The sequence below is a fragment of the Podarcis cretensis genome (genome assembly GCF_951804945.1).
Source record: "Podarcis cretensis genome assembly, chromosome: 16".
Taxonomy (NCBI): Eukaryota; Metazoa; Chordata; class Lepidosauria; order Squamata; family Lacertidae; genus Podarcis; species Podarcis cretensis.
This window is the reverse complement of record NC_137186.1, coordinates 2,994,185-3,014,256: the sequence shown is the minus strand read 5'-3', so window position 1 is coordinate 3,014,256 and position 20,072 is coordinate 2,994,185. Positions and strand designations below refer to the sequence as shown.

The 20,072-nt window shown below is 47.4% G+C and overlaps 1 protein-coding gene across 1 annotated transcript; it reads right to left on the bottom strand.

Annotated features, from left to right (window-relative positions):
• Positions 1-802: 802 nt before the first annotated feature.
• Positions 803-14,073, bottom strand: S100A11 (S100 calcium binding protein A11). The gene is made up of 3 exons (XM_079958545.1): positions 13,924-14,073; positions 7,874-8,032; positions 803-1,137 (listed from the first exon to the last, which is right to left on the bottom strand). Exons 1-3 carry the CDS (start codon positions 13,924-13,926, stop codon positions 970-972), a joined length of 330 nt encoding a protein of 109 aa, XP_079814671.1. The 5' UTR covers positions 13,927-14,073; the 3' UTR covers positions 803-969.
• Positions 14,074-20,072: the final 5,999 nt, after the last annotated feature.

Sequence of the window (20,072 nt, the reverse complement as noted above, 5' to 3'; positions counted from 1 at the left end):
GAAAGCCTGCATTCGCCCCATAGGACGCACACACATTTCCCCTTCATTTTTGGAGGGGAAAAAGTGCGTCCTATGGGGCGAAAAATACGGTATATGGCGTGCGGGCGTGCAGCTTCCTTCCCAAGCCTCTGCAGGAGGAGAGTGATCCCCACAGATCACATGCAGCTTCCCTCCCAAGACTCTGCATCTGCTAAAGACGGCCCTGATCCAAGTTGTCGTCGTCCTCCTGCTTCCTGGTGAAAGGCGATGTGCAGCCTTCCTGGGCTGCCTTCTCGGGCGCCGCGACACTGGAGAGCATATCCGCCAGCTTGATCCTGCTTGATCGCTGCCACCACGCCGGGGATCAGGGAGGTGGGGGAGGCAGAGGACATTTTCCACTGCCCCCTCTCTTGTTTTGGAGTTGCTGAGGGGGGGGGGCGTCAGAGGGATCTTTGCACCGCGGCCCTGGATATGCTTAAGACTGCCCTGTAACTGGTAGAGCAGAAACAGGGCCAGATTTAGGTTTGATGTGGCCCTCAGCTCCTGAAGGTGATGGGGCCCTTTCTATGTCCAGCTGTCCTTTGTCCACAACAAATTGTCGCTGTTTTTTGTGTTGAATATATGCTATTTGGCATTTTACAGACCTAATAGCAGTTCGAAAGCATGTCAAAGTACAAGTAGATAAATAGGTAAAGGACTATAGAGTCTTATTTTTTAATTGTTAAAAAAATTCTGGGGCAGGGGCCTCACATGGCTAAGTCCTCTGGCAAGAGTGCAGTCAAATGTTTCCTACCGGGTGCTTTGTACATAAAACGACAAGACCTTTGTGTTTAACCCATCCGTTTTATTGAGAAAAAAAAATATATATGAAGAGAGGGTCGCTCGCTTTTCCATGTCGGATGTGTTTTGGTGACTCACAGAAGTGCTAGATTTCGGAATGTTTGGGAAGACGTTGGTCTTAGCTCAGAAAGGCCAAGAAATTGGGGTGTTTCATGGTTTTTGGGGGACACCAGCTGTGGGGGATGCCAGCACCTGGTTGTGGCAGGCCTCGGCCAAGCCCCCAATGAGGTTCAGGAACTCGGCAAAGTCCAGCTGTCCATCGTTGTTCATGTCAAGCCTCTTCATCATGCGATCGAGGACACCCGGGTCTTTCTGATTCTGAAAGGCAGGGAGGAGTTTTGGATGAGGATTCACTCTGCATAAGGCTATACAACACACACACACACACACACACACACACACACACACGCACACACACACGCACACACACACACACACCATACATTGAAAGCACCACGATGCCACAATAAACAGTCACGGCTTCCCCCAAAGAATCCTAGGAGTTGTAGTTTGTTATGGGTGCTGAGAGTTGTTAAAGGTAAAGGCAAAGGGACCCCTGACCATTAGGAGTGGTACCTATTTTACCACCGGAGCGTTACCTATTTATCTACTTGCACTTTGACGTGCTTTTGAACTGCTAGGTTGGCAGGAGCAGGGACCGAGCAATGGGAGCTCACCCTGTTGCGGGGATTCGAACCGCCGACCTTCTGATCGGCAAGCCCTAGGCTCTGTGGTTTAACCCACAGCGCCACCCACATGCCTGAGAGTTGTTAAAGGTAAAGGTAAAGGTACCCCTGCCCGTACGGGCCAGTCTTGACAGACTCTGGAGTTGTGTGCCCATCTCACTTAAGAGGCCAGGGGCCAGCGCTGTCCGGAGACACTTCCGGGTCACGTGGCCAGTGTGACATCGCTGCTCTGGCGAGCCAGAGCCGCACACGGAAATGCCGTTTACCTTCCCGCTGGTAAGCGGTCCCTATTTATCTACTTGCACCCGGAGGTGCTTTCGAACTGCTAGGTTGGCAGGCGCTGGGACCGAGCAGCAGGAGCGCACCCCGCCGCAGGGATTCGAACCGCCGACCTTTCGATCGGCAAGTCCTAGGCACTGAGGCTTTAACCCACAGCGCCACCTGTGTCCCTGAGAGTTGTTAGGAGACTCCAATTCCCCTCCCGGAGCTACAATTCCCAGAGTTCGCCCGTGATTGTTTAACCCAGTGGTGTCCAATCTTTTGATGGTGAAGGGCCGTGAGGGCCGGCCAAAAGGCCAACCAAGGTTTTGTTGACCTTTTTTTTAGGATTGAAGTTGTTGAGGAAATAAATTGCCGCAAGGGCCGGATTAAATTGACCAGTGGGCCAGATTAGGCCCCTAAAACGGACTTTGGACATGCCTGGTTTAACCACTCTGGGAATTTCATAGTCTGGGAGTAGAATGTTGGTTTCTGCTCTCTTCACTGTGCAGCGAAAGGCTTGTCACAAGACAATGTTTACATTCCACAGTCTGTACTGTTGGGTTTTCCCACGGGAAAGGGGAGACTGGATGTGACGTACACTGGTTTCCTGTTTTTCACTGTTCTCTCAGTGTGTGATTCTCTCCGTGCTTCAGAGGAGAGAGGATGCCTTTTTCTGCTCCGGCAGAGTAAAGATGTTTTTCTGTAATCTACCAGCTTTGAAATGTAAATAAAGCAACTTAGAGTATGAGCACGTATTCCTCATCATTCCGCTGTGCACGGACACTGCTACAAATCAACATTTATGGTTATCGGGCCCAGAAACAACGCAGTCATCTGATGCCGGCAAAAGGATCGGAATGCAGAAGGACGGATCGGACGGTATCTGTGCGTCAAGATGATTGATGAGGTATGTGCTACTGCTCCGGGCAGCCTGCCAGCATCTAATTAATGGCTTTATGGCTGGACTTTGAACTTTTATGTCCGTTTGCCGGGAACAGGCAGCGGCTATGGCTATGCTGGGGAAATCGAAAGTAACTTTTAAAAGGGCTGAAGCAGCTGCAGAAGTGACGCAGCATGATTTAGGGCAGCAGAGAGAAAGCACTTTTGAACTTGCCTTTGGAATGAGGCTTGAAACAGCAGAGACGCAGCTTGCATAAAGCAGCTTGTTTAAAGCAGCAGAGATGACGCAGAAGGCTAATGCCAGAGTCATGATGGCCCTTCAGGATGCTTGTGGGATTCCCAAGCTCAATAAGAAAAATTATGTGGACTGGGTTATCTATGCAGAGGCTCTGTTTGAAGTTATTACAGACACCCCCCCAGCTCCAATTACAGATGCATGGAAGGCTAAAGATTCCAAAGCAAGGGGAACTCTTACATTGATAGTATCCCCAGAAGAGCTCTGTCTATTGCGTGATAAGACCTCAGCCAGAGAAATTTGGGGCGCTTTGAGAGAGGCTCACTTGAGGACAGAAGCTGGATCTACTATGTTTTATTTTAACAAGCTGCATAAGATGGCTAGCTGCAGAAGGCTGGCTGATGCAAGTGGGGAATCTGATGCCAATCAGCCACATGCTCAGCTCAGAGTAGCTTGTGATACTGCCATGATTCAGAATGAAGCAAACCGCCAGGGTGATAGCTGCATGGGTAAGGGGGAGTCTTCACAGACGTCATCCCATAGTGCAGTGGAACCACCAGATGGCGCCAAAGCGTTGAAGGCAGTGAAATGCTACTCGTGTGGACGTCTAGGCCATATGAAGAGGGAATGCAAATATCCCAGGGCCAAGACAGAGCAGCGCAGCGAAAGCTCATCGCGTGGAAAAGGCCGAGGCAAAGGCAAAGGTCCGGTGTCCAGGACAACGCAGCACAAAGCAATGGTCTCACGCTTCACTCCAAAAGTTGCAGAGGTCCAGAAGACGTCTAGATCTTTCTTCGTTGTTGATTCAGCGGCTACCCACCACATGTGCAACGATAAGCGACTGTTCGTGTCTTTTACACCGCAGGAAGGTGCGATTCACCAGGCAGATGACCACACAATCCCCAGTAAAGGCTACGGAACTGTTGTTCTTCACAGTTTGGACTTATCGATACAGAATGTACTTTATGTTCCAGATGCCAAACATAATCTGCTCAGCGTTGGACAGTTGAATGAGCGGAACATTGACGTTTCCTTTAAGAACAAAAGGTGCATCATCACAAAGAAAAATGATTATGTATTGTATGCTGAATATGTTGATCGTTTATATGTTTTATATTATGATGATGTTGTGCAGGATGACACTTGTTGCATTGCAGGTTCTAACAAAAGTTTGCATGCAGAATGTATTCATGATTTTCATCGAAAATTTGGTCATTTGGGTTTTGAGGCAGTATCTAAAATGCCTGCCTTGGTTGAAGGTATGACTATTAAACCCTGCAGGTACCACATGAAGTGCAAGGCATGCGCAGCAAACAAGGTGAAAATGGCTGCGAAAGGTAAGGTGTCTAGTAGGCAAGCTACAGAACCATACCAAATTATTCATGCTGATTTGGTTGGACCACTAGCGCCCTCTTTGGGTGGAAATAGGTACTTCATGGTTCTCATTGATGCATTTTCCAGGTATATTTATGTGTACAATCTCAAGCAGAAATCAGAGGCTTTTCCTAGGTTCAAGGAATTCTGTGCTTGGTTGGAAATGTGCATGGTAAGAAGGTAAAAATTCTTTTCACAGATCGTGGGGGAGAATTCACTTCTCAGCAGTTTGAAGCTTTTCTGTCTGAGAAAGGAATTCAACACGATTTGTCTAGTCCTCGCTCGCCATGGCAGAATGGACTTGCGGAACGAGCAAATCAGACATTGCTTCAAGGGTTAAAAACCTTGCTACATGATGCAAATCTTCCAGAGAGTTATTGGGCCGAAGCTCTCTCATGTTTCACTTACAGTTATAATCGCAGGTTATCTTCAGCGATTGGTTGTACCCCCTATGAGAAGATGTTTGGCAAGAAGCCATACATCAAACACATGAGAATTTTTGGGTCTGACATGTGGGTTCACTCACCACAAAACTCCAAGTTAGACAAGCGTGGTTTGCATGGTATCTTTCTAGGTTATGAGAAAGGTTCTTACAGAATAAGGATGACTGACTCTAAGACAATTAAGCTCACAAGAAGTGTTGAGTACAATGCCAAGTGGGGGGAGAATGTGGGAATTTTCCAATGTTATCCTGATGACAGTGAGGAGACTGAGGATAGTCAAAAGCAACCACAGCAACCCACACCCACTGATGAAAGTTCTGATTCTGAGTCTGAAACTGAATCAGGTGATTCAGAGGATTTCAAGAGTGCGAAAGCCTCTATGCGACCCTCTGAAAGCTCTGATCAGGAATTGGAGGAACCATTGTTCACAATAGGTCGCTTTTCTCCTAAGAAGGAAGAGGAGAGTGTTGAAGACCTAAGGCTAATTCGCAGGTCACAAAGAGCCACAAAAGGCAGACCTCCAAAGAGATTTGCTGATGAGTTTGCTAAGATAGCAGTAACAGCTGTTAAAAGCTCCAAGAAGGTATTTGAACCTTCAAGTTTCCAAGAGATCCAGGATTTGGATTCAAAGGAAGCTGAGCCATGGTTAAATGCCATGAAGGCTGAGCTTGATTCCTTGGAAAGGAACAAAACATGGGAACTTGTTCCAGTAGTTCCAGGAATGAAACTGCTAGGAAGCAAATGGGTCTTCAAAGCGAAGACTGTTCAAAATGGCAAGATAGTCAGACACAAAGCCAGATTGGTAGCCAGAGGTTTTGCACAGGTACCAGGTGAAGACTATCACGAGACCTACTCACCCACAGTGAGGTATGAGAGCATTAGGCTTATGCTCAAGCTAGCTGCAGAGGAGAATCTACACATTAGTCACCATGATGTGAATACAGCTTTTCTGTACGGATCTCTAGATGAATCACTTTATATGCTTCCACCTGATGGCGTACAGGTAAAACAGGGATTTGTTTGTGCTCTGAAGAAGTCCCTTTATGGTCTCAAACAAAGTGCACGGTGTTGGCACACAAAACTCACTGAAGTATTGTTTTCTCTAGGTTTTCGGCAAGGGAAAGCTGATCCATGTGTATTTGTCAAAGAGGAGGGGCAAAAGAAACTGTATTGTTTGTTTTATGTTGATGATTTATTATTCTTTTGGAAAGATGTCACAATGTACAATAACGCCCTAGCTCAACTGAAAGAACACTTTGACATGAAAGATCTTGGTGAGGTAAACAACTACCTATCTCTTGAAATAGAGAGAGATCAAGATGGTAATATTCTAGTACACCAGTCACGGAAAATTGCTGATGTGTTAAGCAAACTAAACCTGATGGATGCTAACCCTGTAGACACACCGATGATAACAGGTTATCAGGTAGATGACACTGAAGAAGCATTTTCTGACACTACACTGTACAGAAGTGTGCTAGGCAAGCTAAACTTCATTGCCAGATGTTCAAGACCAGACATTGCTGTTAGCTGTAATTTGCTAAGCAGACAAGTCAACAATCCTACTGTTAAGGATTGGAAAGCTCTGAAACGCATAGCGCGGTATTTGAAAGGCACTATGCATTACAGACTGAGATTTAACAATCAGAAGTCTGGTGGTCTTGAGATATTTGCAGATGCAAGTTTTGGAAGTGACACAACAGACAGGAAAAGCACGTCTGGAGTTTGCTATATGTACAATCAGGGTCTATTTGATTGGTCATGCAAGAAGCAAACAACAGTTAGCTTAAGTACTTGTGAAGCTGAACTGAATGCACTGTCTTATTCACTCAAAGATTGTGAATGGTTGTTACAATTGTGCAAAGACATGAAAATTCCTGTCAAATGTCCAATCCAGGTTTACCAGGACAACAAAGCATGTTTGGCTTTGCTGAATTCTGAAGGTTGTAAGCAAAGCACGAAGCACTTGCAATTGAAGTTGCAACATGCTAGGGAACGTATTCAGAAGGGACTCGTAACGGTGTCCTATATGCCAGGTAATGAAATTCCTGCTGATGTATTGTCCAAGATTGTATCAAGGGATCAACACTGTACCTATGTGCAGAAGTTGGGTTTGTACTGATATTGTACGAACACGCTGCCCAGTGATGTTCACAGAAAGGGGGAGGATGTTGGTTTCTGCTCTCTTCACTGTGCAGCGAAAGGCTTGTCACAAGACAATGTTTACATTCCACAGTCTGTACTGTTGGGTTTTCCCACGGGAAAGGGGAGACTGGATGTGACGTACACTGGTTTCCTGTTTTTCACTGTTCTCTCAGTGTGTGATTCTCTCCGTGCTTCAGAGGAGAGAGGATGCCTTTTTCTGCTCCGGCAGAGTAAAGATGTTTTTCTGTAATCTACCAGCTTTGAAATGTAAATAAAGCAACTTAGAGTATGAGCACGTATTCCTCATCATTCCGCTGTGCACGGACACTGCTACAAATCAACATAGAAATGACCTCTGTGTTCTGCCCCTTTCTTGAGCAATATAATCTGAGTTCCAGAGTGTTCCTGCATAAGTTTAAATTTATATATTTTTAAACTGTTGCTATATCTGTATTGTCCCTGTTATACCTAATTGCAAATTCAAATGTATCACTATCGTGTTTTATGACTTCCTTGATATTGTATGTGGGCTGGAACTGGTCTAGGACCGAAATGATAAAATTCATTCATTCATCCTCAGTTATCTTTGGTGTGTGTCCCCTGATTTCTTTGATTCCTTCTCGACCTTCCCTCCCTCTCTGGCTCCTTGTCTCTACGCTGGTCTGTTTCTACTTTCTCGCTGTGGGAAAGCTGAAGAAAGATCTGGAGGTCCATCGGTTTATAGTTTTGACACCTGCCCAGACCATGGATGCTGGTAGGCTGGAAGGAAGGGAGCCCAGCAGTAGGTGGTGCCAGAGTGCCAAGGGCAGACCAATTCTAGTTTTGTTCTCACCCTCCTCCCTGTTCAGTCCTAGAAGGGGTCAGTGCTGAGACTGAGGAGGAGAAAACTATAGCTAGCCCCACATGCTGGGCTGTTCAGAAGTCAGAAGGCAGGCAGAGGTTGGTGGGGCAATGCCCCATTCGCCCAAGGAGACCAACCTTCTCTGCTCCAGAACCTTTGGAAACCATACCTTGCTGAAACTTGCCAGCTCGGTGTTCATGAAGGTCAGGAACTCCCTTTTGGACAGGGTACAGGCGTTGCCATCCCGGCCAGCGTAGCGCTGGAAAACGGCGAGGAGCGATTCGATGCAGCGCTCTGTTTCCGTGGGACCGACGGGGTACTTGGACGACTGGAGGAACGAGAGAGCGATTTGTTTTGTTTTGTTTTTTTAAGAGAAGAATAATACTTTCTTTAGAATTCAACAAAAACAAAGGAAAACACCCGCAATAATTGTTACACCAATTCATTACAATTCACTGATTTTAACAATATATACGGTAACTAGCAACAGAAAAATTACACAACACCACTTTCGACTTACTGAAGTTTTCATATTACACTTTTATGGTTGAAAAAATTAAAGGATTTCAGTAGGAAGCTATGGGCCATGTGCAGATCAGAAACGAAGCAGGAGCTTAATTTTTTTTTACAAATACAGTGGTACCTCTGGTTGCGAGTGGGATCCGTTCCTGAGCCCCGTTCGCAACCAGAGCAGAACGCAACCTACGTCTGCAGGTCGCGATTTACAGATTCTGCACATGACGTCATTTTGTGCATCTGCATATGCGTGAGCGGCGAAACCCTAAAGTAACCTGTTCTGTTACTTCCGTGTTTCTGCGGGACGCAACCTGAAAACGCACAAACTGAAGTGTCTTTAACCCGAGGTATGGACTGTAGTTGGATGTTAATCAGTGAATACTATATTTAGCTGTAAGACACAGAGCCAGAAGTATTTTTAAAAATCTTTTCCCCTTTTCTTTTCTTTTTCTTTTCTCTTTTTCCTTTATTTTGTTCTTTTTCCTTGTTAGATTAGATTTTTAAAGTATTTCTTTTATTCTGATGTACAGTGGTACCTTGGTTCTGGAACTTAATCTGTTCTGGGAGTTTGTTCAACTCCCAAAACCGTTAGAAAATGAAGGCGCGGCTTCCAATTGGCTGCAGGAGCTTCCAATAGGAGGCTGCGTCGGACATTCAGCTTCCAAAAAATGTTCGCAAACTGGAACACTCACTTCGCGGCGTCCAGGAGCTGATCTGTTTGGGAGCCAAGCCGTTTGAAAACCGAGGTTCCATTGTATTATAAAAAAATACTTCGTATTGGGTATCAATTTCTGTGTGTGCACAATTTTGCAGCTGCAAATGGTATTGAAAACAGGTTTGCAGATAACCACCCTGATATTGTTATCTTTAATGCATAATAAAAGGAACATCTGGAAGCAGCTCACCTCCTTAAAATCTGTGTTTGCACTGGATTCAAATCATTTGTAAATCTGAAATTGTTTTAATGAAGAACATCAGAAGACTAGGCCAATGGCCTGCCTTGTCTAGCATTCTGTCCTTGCCGTGGCCGCATACCCCTGAGAACATAGGACTCTGGATCAGGGGTTGGCAACGTGCGGCCCATAGGCTGGATGCGGCCCATGAAGACCATTTTACTGGCCCATGAGCCGCCCCTGAACTGAGCTGCCTGCTAAACCGGTGCGGGTTCTCAGCGAGTGGTGCCGGAAATGGCGTCTGTGCATGTGCAGATACTGGAAATTGCGCCTGCGCATATCCAGACGCCGAAAATTGCTTCTGTGCAGGCGTGATTTCCGGTGTCTGGGCATGCGTAGATGCAATTTCCAGTGCCGTGGACATGTGCAGACGTGATTTCCGGCATCTGGGCATGCGCAGAAGCAATTTCCGGTGCCATGGACATGTGCAGACGTGATTTCCGCCATCTGGGCATGCGCAGAAGCAATTTCCGGCACTGTGGACTTGCGCAGACGTGATTTCTGGCATCTGGGCATGTGCAGAAGCAATTTCCGGCGCCATAGACATGTGCAGACGTGGTTTCCAGCGTTGCGCTGTGCCAGTCTGCTCCACGGATGATCTCCGTGGGAGCGATCCGGCCCATGGCCGGTACACCTTGCCGACCCCTGCTCTAGATAGACTGCTTCTGGACCTGGGGGTTCCAGAAGGACACCGGAAGACCCTGGCTGGATCAGTCTATTGGGGGGGGGGGCATCTAATCCAGCCGGAACCGAGCCCTTTTCCTACCTGATATTCCCAGTAACTAGGAAGCCTTCCTGCTATCAAATAGGACTCTTGGCAGAGCCGGGTTCAGATTCTCGCTCAGCCGTCAACCCATCTCATAGAATCATAGAATCATAGAGTTGGAAGAGACCACAAGGGCCATCGAGTCCAACCCCCTGCCAAGCAGGAAACACCATCAGAGCACTCCTGACATTTGGTTGTCAAGCCTCTGCTTAAAGACATCCAAAGAAGGAGACTCCACCACACTCCTTGGCAGCAAATTCCACTGTCCAACAGCTCTTACTGTCAGGAAGCTCTTCCTAATGTTTTGGTGGAATCTTCTTTCTTGCAGTTTGTGTCTCTCAGCATAACCTACCTCACCAGGTTGTTGTGAGGATGAAATGGGGAGGGAGAAAAATTGTGCATGTCCCCCCCCTGAGCTCCTGGGAGGAAAAAGGTGGAATGGGTACGCAGAGAATAAATTTAGACCAAATCCAAAGAAATATAAGCTGCCCTCATTCCGCACTCTAGTGGTTTTATGTGTCCTTGCAGCCTCTGAGTGAGTGAGTGAGTGAGAGAGAGAGAGAGAGGAGCCCTGGGGCAGCGGTGGGGTGGGGTAGAGTGGGGGGGGGATGTCATGGGTGATGAGTCATTTTTTGGGAGCTGCTCCCGCGCTGACTCTGCCCTGCCAAGAAAGCCTGTGTGAAACGGCCTGTTTGCTCAGAGCAAAGGAATGAGCGGACCGGGTGGGCGGATGGGAAACTTGGGCGGGTCTGGATGAAATTTGCGGGTTGTGTTTTTTTTTTGGGGGGGGGCGTTGGAGGGGAGGAGAAGGAGGCAGATGATCCCTTGGGCCTCCTTTCCAGCCTAGCCATTTTTTTGCCCTTGTGTGACAAAAACCTGGAAGGCAGAACATCGGAATCGGCCTTCTACTGAGTCAGGATCTGCCTAGCTCAGTTTTCTTGGCACTGACTGGCAGCCGCTTAGAGATGCCTCCTCTTCTCCCCAAATTAAAGTAAGATTCTAGTCCTCATGGTTCCAGGTAAAAGGGTTTTGAAGGAGGGGCATTAAAGTTGCCCAAGTTTATTTGGGTTTTTTGCAGGGGATGTAAGAAGCTGCCTTATGCCGAGACAGGGCACTGGCCCATCTAGCTTGATACTGTCTACATGGGCTGGCAGCATCATTCCAGGGTTCCAGGCAGGGGAGATTCCCAGCCCTCCTTGCATGCAAGAGAGAGGCTCTATTGGAGCTGTGGAATTTCTGCAGTTACTAATTTATGGCTTGGGGTGTCATGAGGAATTGAATAGGGACTCTTCAGTTGCGGTTCCTTCCCTTCGAACTCTAAAATTCTGCGATTCTTTAAACAGGGGCAATCAAATAGGGAAAAGGGCCGTTCCTCATGGATTCAGAGCTCAAGGTTCCCCGCCAGGTGAGGAACTCTCTCTGTTGGGTTTCTGCCTGTTGGAAGCGCAGTTACGCTGTGAGGAAGTTGGCAACCCCTCGGATGAGCCACGCAGAGGGGAGGAACAATTGGCAACATTGGTGGGGGGGGGGGAGAGCATGTTTGGAAGGGAAGTATGATGAATAAGCATTTCTTCCTCATTCTTCCAGCCGCTATTGTCTCCTAACCCCCATTCCCCGGAAATGCACGGAGCTAAAATAACACGGCCTTTTTCGGCTGAAAGAGAAAAGCTGCCAACTCTTCTCAGCGCTTCTGTAATTCAATATCCTGGTGGCTCAAGAGAACAGCGGGCTAAGATCACAAGAAGAGCCCTGAATTTGGATCAGGTCCTGAGGAGGCCCATTTGGTCCAGCACCCTGCTTCTGGCAGTGGCCAAATACCCTCTAGGAATCCAGATAGACTGCCAGTGGACCTGGAGGTTCCATAAGAACGTCAGAAAAGCCCAGCTGCCGGATCAGGTCCAAAGAGACCCACCTAGTCCAGCATCTTGTCCTTGCATTGGCCACCCAGACACCCCAGCAGGAAGCCTGAATCACAGCAACCCTCCCTACTTGAGAGTCGCACCAACTGGTATTGAGAGGCTTCCTGACTCTGAAGGTGGAGAGATTTCATTTCGGGTGCAAAATCTCCACCTCCTTAGCCCTAATAATAATAAAAGTAATAATTGTAAACATTTGAAAACGTTTGTAGGCTTAAACTGAAATGTTTTGTAATGTGAAAAGAAGGACCTGATTTACATATAAAGAGGTAATTATCATAAAGAAGAAGAAGCTTTAAGGTAAAAAAGTGATTATAGAAATGCGAGAATTTAGCAAAAAATGTTTGGAAGTCAGAGGGGGGAAGGAAGTCAATGCTCAGTATGAGCAATGTTTTATGTTATAAATTTGTGTAATGAGATGTAATTAAATATGAAAACTCAATAATAATAATGATAATACATTTTTATTTATACCCCGCTACCCCCCCTCCCAGGCCAAAACCGGGCTCAGAGCGGCTAACATCAAGTGTGCAACACATTAACATAAAATCAGGCAATCAATTAAAATACACCCTAAAATCAGATCAGGATCCGAATAAAATCCAATCGGATGGCAATCCGCAGATTAGGGTTAGGAACCTTAAATCCTCTGGGCTGGTCCAGTTTGGGGCCCAGAAGGAGTTGGGAATATATCCATGGTGTTACTGTGTCCGACGCAACAGCTCTTTTGCTTGCTCAACGCAATTGGGAAATTTTATTTATTTGACTTTTCTTTTTCTGTGGGGAAAGACTACAGCAACAGCCGGCCACCGAAAGGAGGCTTGACCTTCTCTGCGTTTTCAGTAGCAACTTGTTCAAGGTAGAAAACTGAAATTATGGCACCCTCCCAGCACATGTGCGCCAAAGTAAGAGATGGAGAGTTCAGTGCGCTGGTGTGGGAGATGTTCAACAGGTGAAGCTTTTAACAGCAAGGCGGAACAGCACAGGGGCAGGCTGTACCTGTTAAATATTTCCCGTTGCACAGATTAAATGGCGGGTTGTTGTCTTCTCCTTCATGGTAAAGGTGCCCATGCCACGTGGCAGGCAGAAATCCAACAGGCCTTGCTAAGCACTCATGCAAGGAAGGAAAGCTTCACCTGTTGAACGGCTGCCAGAGTGGGAATCCTGTTACATGCTGATGCTTCCCTGCCCTGGGATCTATGGCATTTTGCTGGCCTCAAGATGCTCATTGTCCTCTACAGCGCATAGAGGCACACAAGCTGATGTGCTGTGCGCTATGGGTGTGTGCATATCTCAAGGTGGCAAATGCAGCCACACCCTTACCTAGGTCTCCCTTGAGCACAACTGAAACTAGCCAGGAATGATTCCAGAGGTCTTATTATGGTAATAATGCCAATTTTTGACCCTTGCTCTGAGTAGTTATGGTGGGATCCAGCCAGGCCCCCTGTCTGTGGCCTGCAGCCCTTTAAGGAAAGCCCTGTATTTCAGACGTCGGGCGTGCCCGCCATGTTTCAAAGGGAGGTGCACCTCTCTCCAAACATCAGAGCATTTTCCCCCAGCTCGCCGGAACTCGGTTCCGGCACCTCTCATTGCCATTATAAGAGAATGAGGGAGGTGTTCATGGTGAGATGTAGGCAGCTCATTTTTCTAGAAAAACAGCACCGGCAAACACCATGGCCATGCATGGCTCAATGGTGCATAGCTATGCGCCGCCATGCGCCGCCATGCGCCTTCCCTCCCCAATTGAAATGTTTGCTGCAGGGAATGTGCGGCGTCTTCCATGCGACAAACACGAACGAGTGAGGAAAACTAGAATTGGTGCCCACAGGGCTCAGCTATGCGCCATGCGTGTCTTCCAGGAGCCTCGATCGGAGAGGATGAGCTCCCTGCCAAAGCCCTTTCCACTCCCCGCTTTGCCTCCCCACCAAACGGAAACCAACTTTCTGGGCCTGCTGTCTCATTAGAAAAACTGGACGAGACTTCTCCCTTTCCCTGTTCCTGTGCATCATGGCACATAAATCCCGCTGCCCTCTTGCAAGGAGTGCCAAGCGCCAGGGCGTCCACTTACCATAGTTCTGGTAAGTTGTCAGTCGATAGGACGCAGAGACTTGGCTGGCCGGCCGCTGAGTTGGAAAGCTAGCTTTGAGCAAGGGATTTGATGCGCAACGGGTGGCTCTGTGGCCCCTCCCCTCCCGGCCAACACCCTGCTCCCCCCCCCCTAAAAAGACGGCCTCCCCCTTCCCCTCCTCGCTTGAGCAATTGCTTTGAAATGACAAAGCCAGACTTGCCTGTTTGGAGAGCATTCAAGCCCCACCTTCCTTATTCGCTCAGGAATGTGAGACGGAGGGGGAGGCAGAGAAAGTTTGTTTCTCTTGGCTTCCCTGTTATCTCTCCACACACCCCCTTCCCTCTTGCTGTATATATAAGTTTTCTGGTCGTGGCGCTGTGCAGGCAGGCAGGAATCCAACAGGCGAGGCTCCCCTTTTCTCAAGAGTTGGGGAACTCTGAGATGCAACTTCTCTGCTAAAGCGTCCGTTCAGCTTGATCAAAATGTCTTCCAGGTGACCACCCTTTAGATATTCAAAGATATCTAGCAGCAGGATCAGACCAAAGGGCCCCGATTCACAAATGAACAGGCTGAATAGGTGGCAAGCCAGCCCAGCAGTTTAGAGGCAATGTCAAAGCGATACTGAGACACCATCCCAATCTCTCAGCAGCCCTCAAACTCCAGTTCTAGCTAAGGGCTTGGAGAGTATCTATGGGGACAAAGATTCAATATTTTGCAGGGGAAAGAGGACGTTCCTCTTGAGTAACTGGACTACTCCTGTCATCAGACCAAGAAGAGTTTCCCCATCGCCACTTGTATTACCCGTTGCCAAAGGCTCTTTGTTGCCTCTGCTGTGTCCACGCGTTCTGCAATAGCCAGTTCCTTATTATGTTACCAAAAGAGAGAGAGAGATGTGCGCTGCAACAAAAAGTTGCAGTATAACCTCTTGCCCATCGGAAGTGCTGGAGGCTTCCAGACAGCCATTCCTTCCAAGCAGGGCTTTCCCTTCTCTCCCCTCTCCTGTTTCCCTCTCCCCATTTCTCTCCCCCCCCCTTTCAATCAGATACCCGACATTCAGGGTCTACTGAGCATCACTGGTTGTGTGGCTTTTTGTGCGTGTGTGTGGAGCGAGGCCTGAGACTGAGGGAGATGGTTCACATTTTTTGCTCTGCCAGACATGCATCCCCCAGAAGGTTGCATGTGGCAATGCAGCCCTCGGGCTTAAATATCTTTCCTACCGCACATGAAAACGGCTGTATCTTCTGAGCCCAATTCTATGAAAGGGTCTGTGGGGGGCCCTATTCTGTGGGGTGGGAGTGACAGGGGGTGAGAAAGCTGGGAATGTGCACTGAGATGCAAAATCCAGCTTCCTGGAAGTTTTATATATATTATATTATATTATATTATATTATATTATATTATATTATATTATATTATATTATATATATAGAGAGAGATAGATATACACATATATACTGTATTTTTCGTCCCATAAGACGCACCGGCCCATAGGACGCACCAAGTTTTTTGGGGGGGAAATAAAGGAAAAAAAATTTTTCCCCCAGGTGCTTGTGGGGCCGACAGCGGGGAGAAGCGCTCTTCTCCCCGCCGCCCGCCTTCAGACCAGGTCCGGGGACAGCGGGAAGACGCGCTGTGGCTCCCAGCTGTCCCCGGAGCTTGTGGTTTTTTTGGGGGGGAAATGAATAAAAAAAATTTATTCCCTCCCCCCAGCCGCGGCTGCCGCCCCAAGCCTTGCACACACCTGCCCGAAGCACGGGGCACCCTCCGGAGGGCTCCACGTGCTTCAGGCTGCAGGCTGCCGCCCCAAGCCTCGCGCGCCTGGCAGGACCTCCCACCGGGCGCGCAAGGCTTGCGGACACTCTTCCGAAGCACGGGGAGCCCTCCGGAGGCGCCCCAAGCTTCTGGGTGCAGGCAAACTCTCCGCTAGCCATGGGAGAGCTGGGTCTCCCACGGCTAGCGGATAGCTTCCTGAAGCCTGGAGTGCGAGAGGGGTCGGTGCGCACCGATGCCTCTCGCTCTCCAGGCTTCAGCAAAAGCCTGCATTCGCCCCATAGGACGCACACACATTTCCCCTTCATTTTTGGAGGTGAAAAAGTGTGTCCTATGGGGCGAAAAATACGGTTTGTTGTCGCTGTTTAGTCGTTTAGTCGCGTCCGACTCTTCATGACCTCCTGGACCAGAGCACGCCAGGCACTCCTGTCTTCCACTGCCTCCCGCAGTTTGGTCAAACTCATGCTGGTAGTTTCGAGAACACTGTCCAACCATCTCATCCTCTGTCGTCCCCTTCTCCTTGTGCCCTCCATCTTTCCCAACATCAGGGTCTTTTCCAGGGAGTCTTCTCTTCTCATGAGGTGGCCAAAGTCTTGGAGTCTCAGCTTCAGGATCTGTCCTTCCAATGAGCACTCAGGGCTGATTTCCTTCAGAATGGATCGGTTTGCTCTTCTTGCAGTCCATGGGACTCTCAAGAGTCTCCTCCAGTACCAGAATTCAAAAGCATCCATTCTTTGGCAATCAGCCTTCTTTATGGTCCAGCTCTCACTTCCATACATCACTACTGGGAAAACCATGGCTTTAACTATACAGACCTTTGTTTGCAAGGTGATGTCTCTGCTTTTTAAGATGCTGTCTAGGTTTGCCATCCCCTTTCTCCCAAGGAGCAGGCGTCTTTTAATTTCACACACACACACACACACACACACACACACACACATATATATATATATATATATATAATGAATGAAAGATTCCATTCCTTTTCATTGTGAAGCTCAGTGGAATGGCCCATCTATGAGTGTTCCCAGTGTGATGGAATGCACAGACGCGCAGACGCAGGTTGCATTCCTTTCATGTTGTGAACGGGGCTCCAGAACAGATCCCGTTCGCAGCCAGAGGTACCACTGTAGGACAATGAAGAAACACATGCTTTAGAGAAGCATTGTCCCTATTGAGAGCCAGTGTGGTGTAGTGGTTAAGAGCGGTAGTCTCGTAATCTGGGGAACCGGGTTCGCGTCCCCGCTCCTCCACCTGCAGCTGCTGGGTGACCTTGGGCCAGTCACACTTCTTTGAAGTCTCTCAGCCCCACTCACCTCACAGAGTGTTTGTTGTGGGGGAGGAAGGGAAAGGAGAATGTTAGCCGCTTGGAGACTCCTGAAGGGGAGTGAAAGGCGGGATATCAAATCCAAACTCCCCCTCCTCCTCCCCTCCTCCTCCTCCTCCTCCTCTTCTTCTTCTTCTTCTTCTTCTTCTTCTTTTCTTCTTCTTCTTCTTCTTCTTCTATTGCATCTCCAACAGTTAGATACCTTAGGTAAAGGTAAAGGGACCCCTGACCGTTAGGTCCAGTTGTGATCAACTCTGGGGTTGCAGCGCTCATCTCGCTTTACTGGCCGAGGGAGCCAGCGTACAGCTTCCAGGTCATGTGGCCAGCAGGACTAAGCCGCTTCTGGCGAATCAGAGCAGTGCACAGAAATGCCGTTTACCTTCCTGCCAGAGCGGTACCAATTTATCTACTTGCACTTTGACGTGCTTTCGAACTGCTAGGTTGGCAGGAGCAGGGACCGAGCAACGGGAGCTCACCCCGTCGCGGGGATTCGAACTGCCGACCTTCTGATCGGCAAGTCCTAGGCTCTGTGGTTTAACCCACAGCGCCACCCGCGTCCTTAGATACCTTAGATAGCCCTTTTTAAAACAAACATAATGGGGTCCAGTATATTCTGCTTTTACAGGCTGTTTGTAAGGAAGACCTTAAAAAACATCAACCAAGAGTCGATATTTGGTAGGTGTCAACTAGCAGGAAGTCTGTACCCTCCCTGTGACTTTTCGGACTTGGTCACTCGGCAGAGGTCCTGCTAAGATTTCTTACCCTGCAATGTGTCCAGACAGAAGATCTTGTGGTTGTGACGTTCCTTCCAGGGCAAGAGTCTTGCAAATTTCAGAAGAAATGACGAAAGAGGCCCTGGTGAAATTCTAAAGCCCTGTTATCGTTCCCTAAACAGAGAACCTCTATGTTATTCTTACAGAAACAATGTACTGTAATGAAATGGTCTCACTAGCAGGTTTTGATTAAACACAACTACCAAAATAAAGACAGAAAATATAACAATGTTGTTAAAATATCAAGAGGATAATAAGAGTTATTTTAAAGGCTTTAAAAGTAAGAATAACAAAACAAGCAGCAGAAATCAATATGTAAAAAAACTAGAAGAGAAAGTTGAGGGAAGTCATGAGGGGGACGGCGACGAAATGAGAATTGTATTTTTTTGTTATCTGATATGATATTGTGATGATAAAATCATGCAAAATTTTATACAAAATATATATTTTTTTTAAAAAAAGAGTTGAGTTGAAAATTCTCACTGCCCTGGCAAAATTTCAGAGATTTTTCTTTTAGCTCAACCTTTGAGGTAGGGCCGGGGATGCCCTGTCTGAGATCCCGGAGGGCCACTGCCTGTCAGTGTAGACAGTATTGAACGAGGTGGGCCAATTGTCCGACTTTATTGAATACTGATTATTCTGATGAGTTTGTTGTTCGCTTTATTTATGTGTGATATGTACGATAGTGATTGCAACTTTTTTTAAAAAAATGCTATTATGATTATTGTGAGCCACTTTGAGCTCAATATGTGCTGTGGGAAAAGCAGAACGCAAATATTAAATCGAACCAGTGTAAAGCCACTTCTCCTTTAAACCAGGCCTTCTTAAGAACAATGAGAACTGGAAACTTGATTTATTTTCAGGGGAAGGGCTGCAGTTCAGCCTGAGAGCCCGTGCTTTGCATGTTGGTCCCAGACTCAACCCTTAAAGAGGTCCTCTGGCAGAGTTGGGCAAAGCTCTGCCTGAAACCCTGGGGAGCTGCCAGTCAGAGTCTGGGCAGCGTAGGCCGAGATGGACCAATAATTCAGCATCCTGTGTTCCTAACAGGAAAACAAAACAAAAGGAAAACAAGTCTCTGCACCTGGGATACCTGGGTAGGTTCCAAAAATATCGTGGGGAAAAACGAGGGAGTGCCTGGCGACAGGGAGGAAACAATGGCTTGGTTTCAGATCAACGCCAGTGAGTTGGTGGAAGAAGAAGTCAAGCTACACACCCGGGAGTGTGCAATTGTGTGTGTGCTAGGCTGTTCTCTTGTGGGTTGTTGTTTTTTTAAAAAAATTCTCTGTTCCATGGGGGCAAGTTCCAACAAGAAAGAAGGGGGAGAAATCAATAAACTTCACAAAATCCCTGTACAAACTTTCCAGTGACTCATGCAATTAATCATTGCCTTCCCAGAGGCAATTAAGCAGCTGTCAGGTTGTTGACTCTCTGACTCCACCTGGTGGTTGAGAAGAGCCATCTCTACCGGCTCTCTGGCACCAATTTGAAGACCTCCTTTTCCCCGTTATCTTTTCAGATGGATTTCCTTGTTTCCTGTCCATCTTTGCACTGGATTTGAAATTGTCCTTGCGTAGGATGATACCTTTACAGATGAAAGTGTTTTTCATTGTTATTCTGTGTGATTTAAAAAATAATGTTGCTTTTATGGATGAAATTGTGCAATTGTTTTTACTGTTGAGTTAAAATATAGCTGCACTCACTCTCTCTCCCTCCCTCCCTCCCTCTCTCTCTCTCTCTCTCTCTCTCTCTCTCTCTCTATATATATATATATATATATAGTGAAATCACTTCAGGATAGTTTATGTGAAGCAATTTATCAATGGGATTGATTAAATAAAGAGCACTTTTGAAAAGCCTCTCCACACATGCAAGAATAGGCCAACATTTTGCTCCAAATTCCCATCATTCCCCAGCCAACATGGCCCAAAGTCAGGGAAGGTGGGAATTATAGCTCAACAATGTTCCCAGACTCCAGCTCCCAGCAGCACCAGGTGTGGGTATGATGTGGTGGTTTTGAGTTGTACCCCTTCCGTGATGTATCTATGATGTTTCTGGGGTCTTGGACTCCAGGGTGAGCAATTTAAAATGTCTATACAGTGGTACCTCAGGTTACATACGCTTCAGGTTACATATGCTGATACAGTGGTACCTCAGGTTACAGACTCCGCTAACCCAGAAATAGTGCTTCAGGTTAAGAACTTTGCTTCAGGATGAGAACAGAAATTGTGCTCCAGCAGTAGCGGGAGGCCCCATTAGCTAAAGTGGTGCTTCAGGTTAAG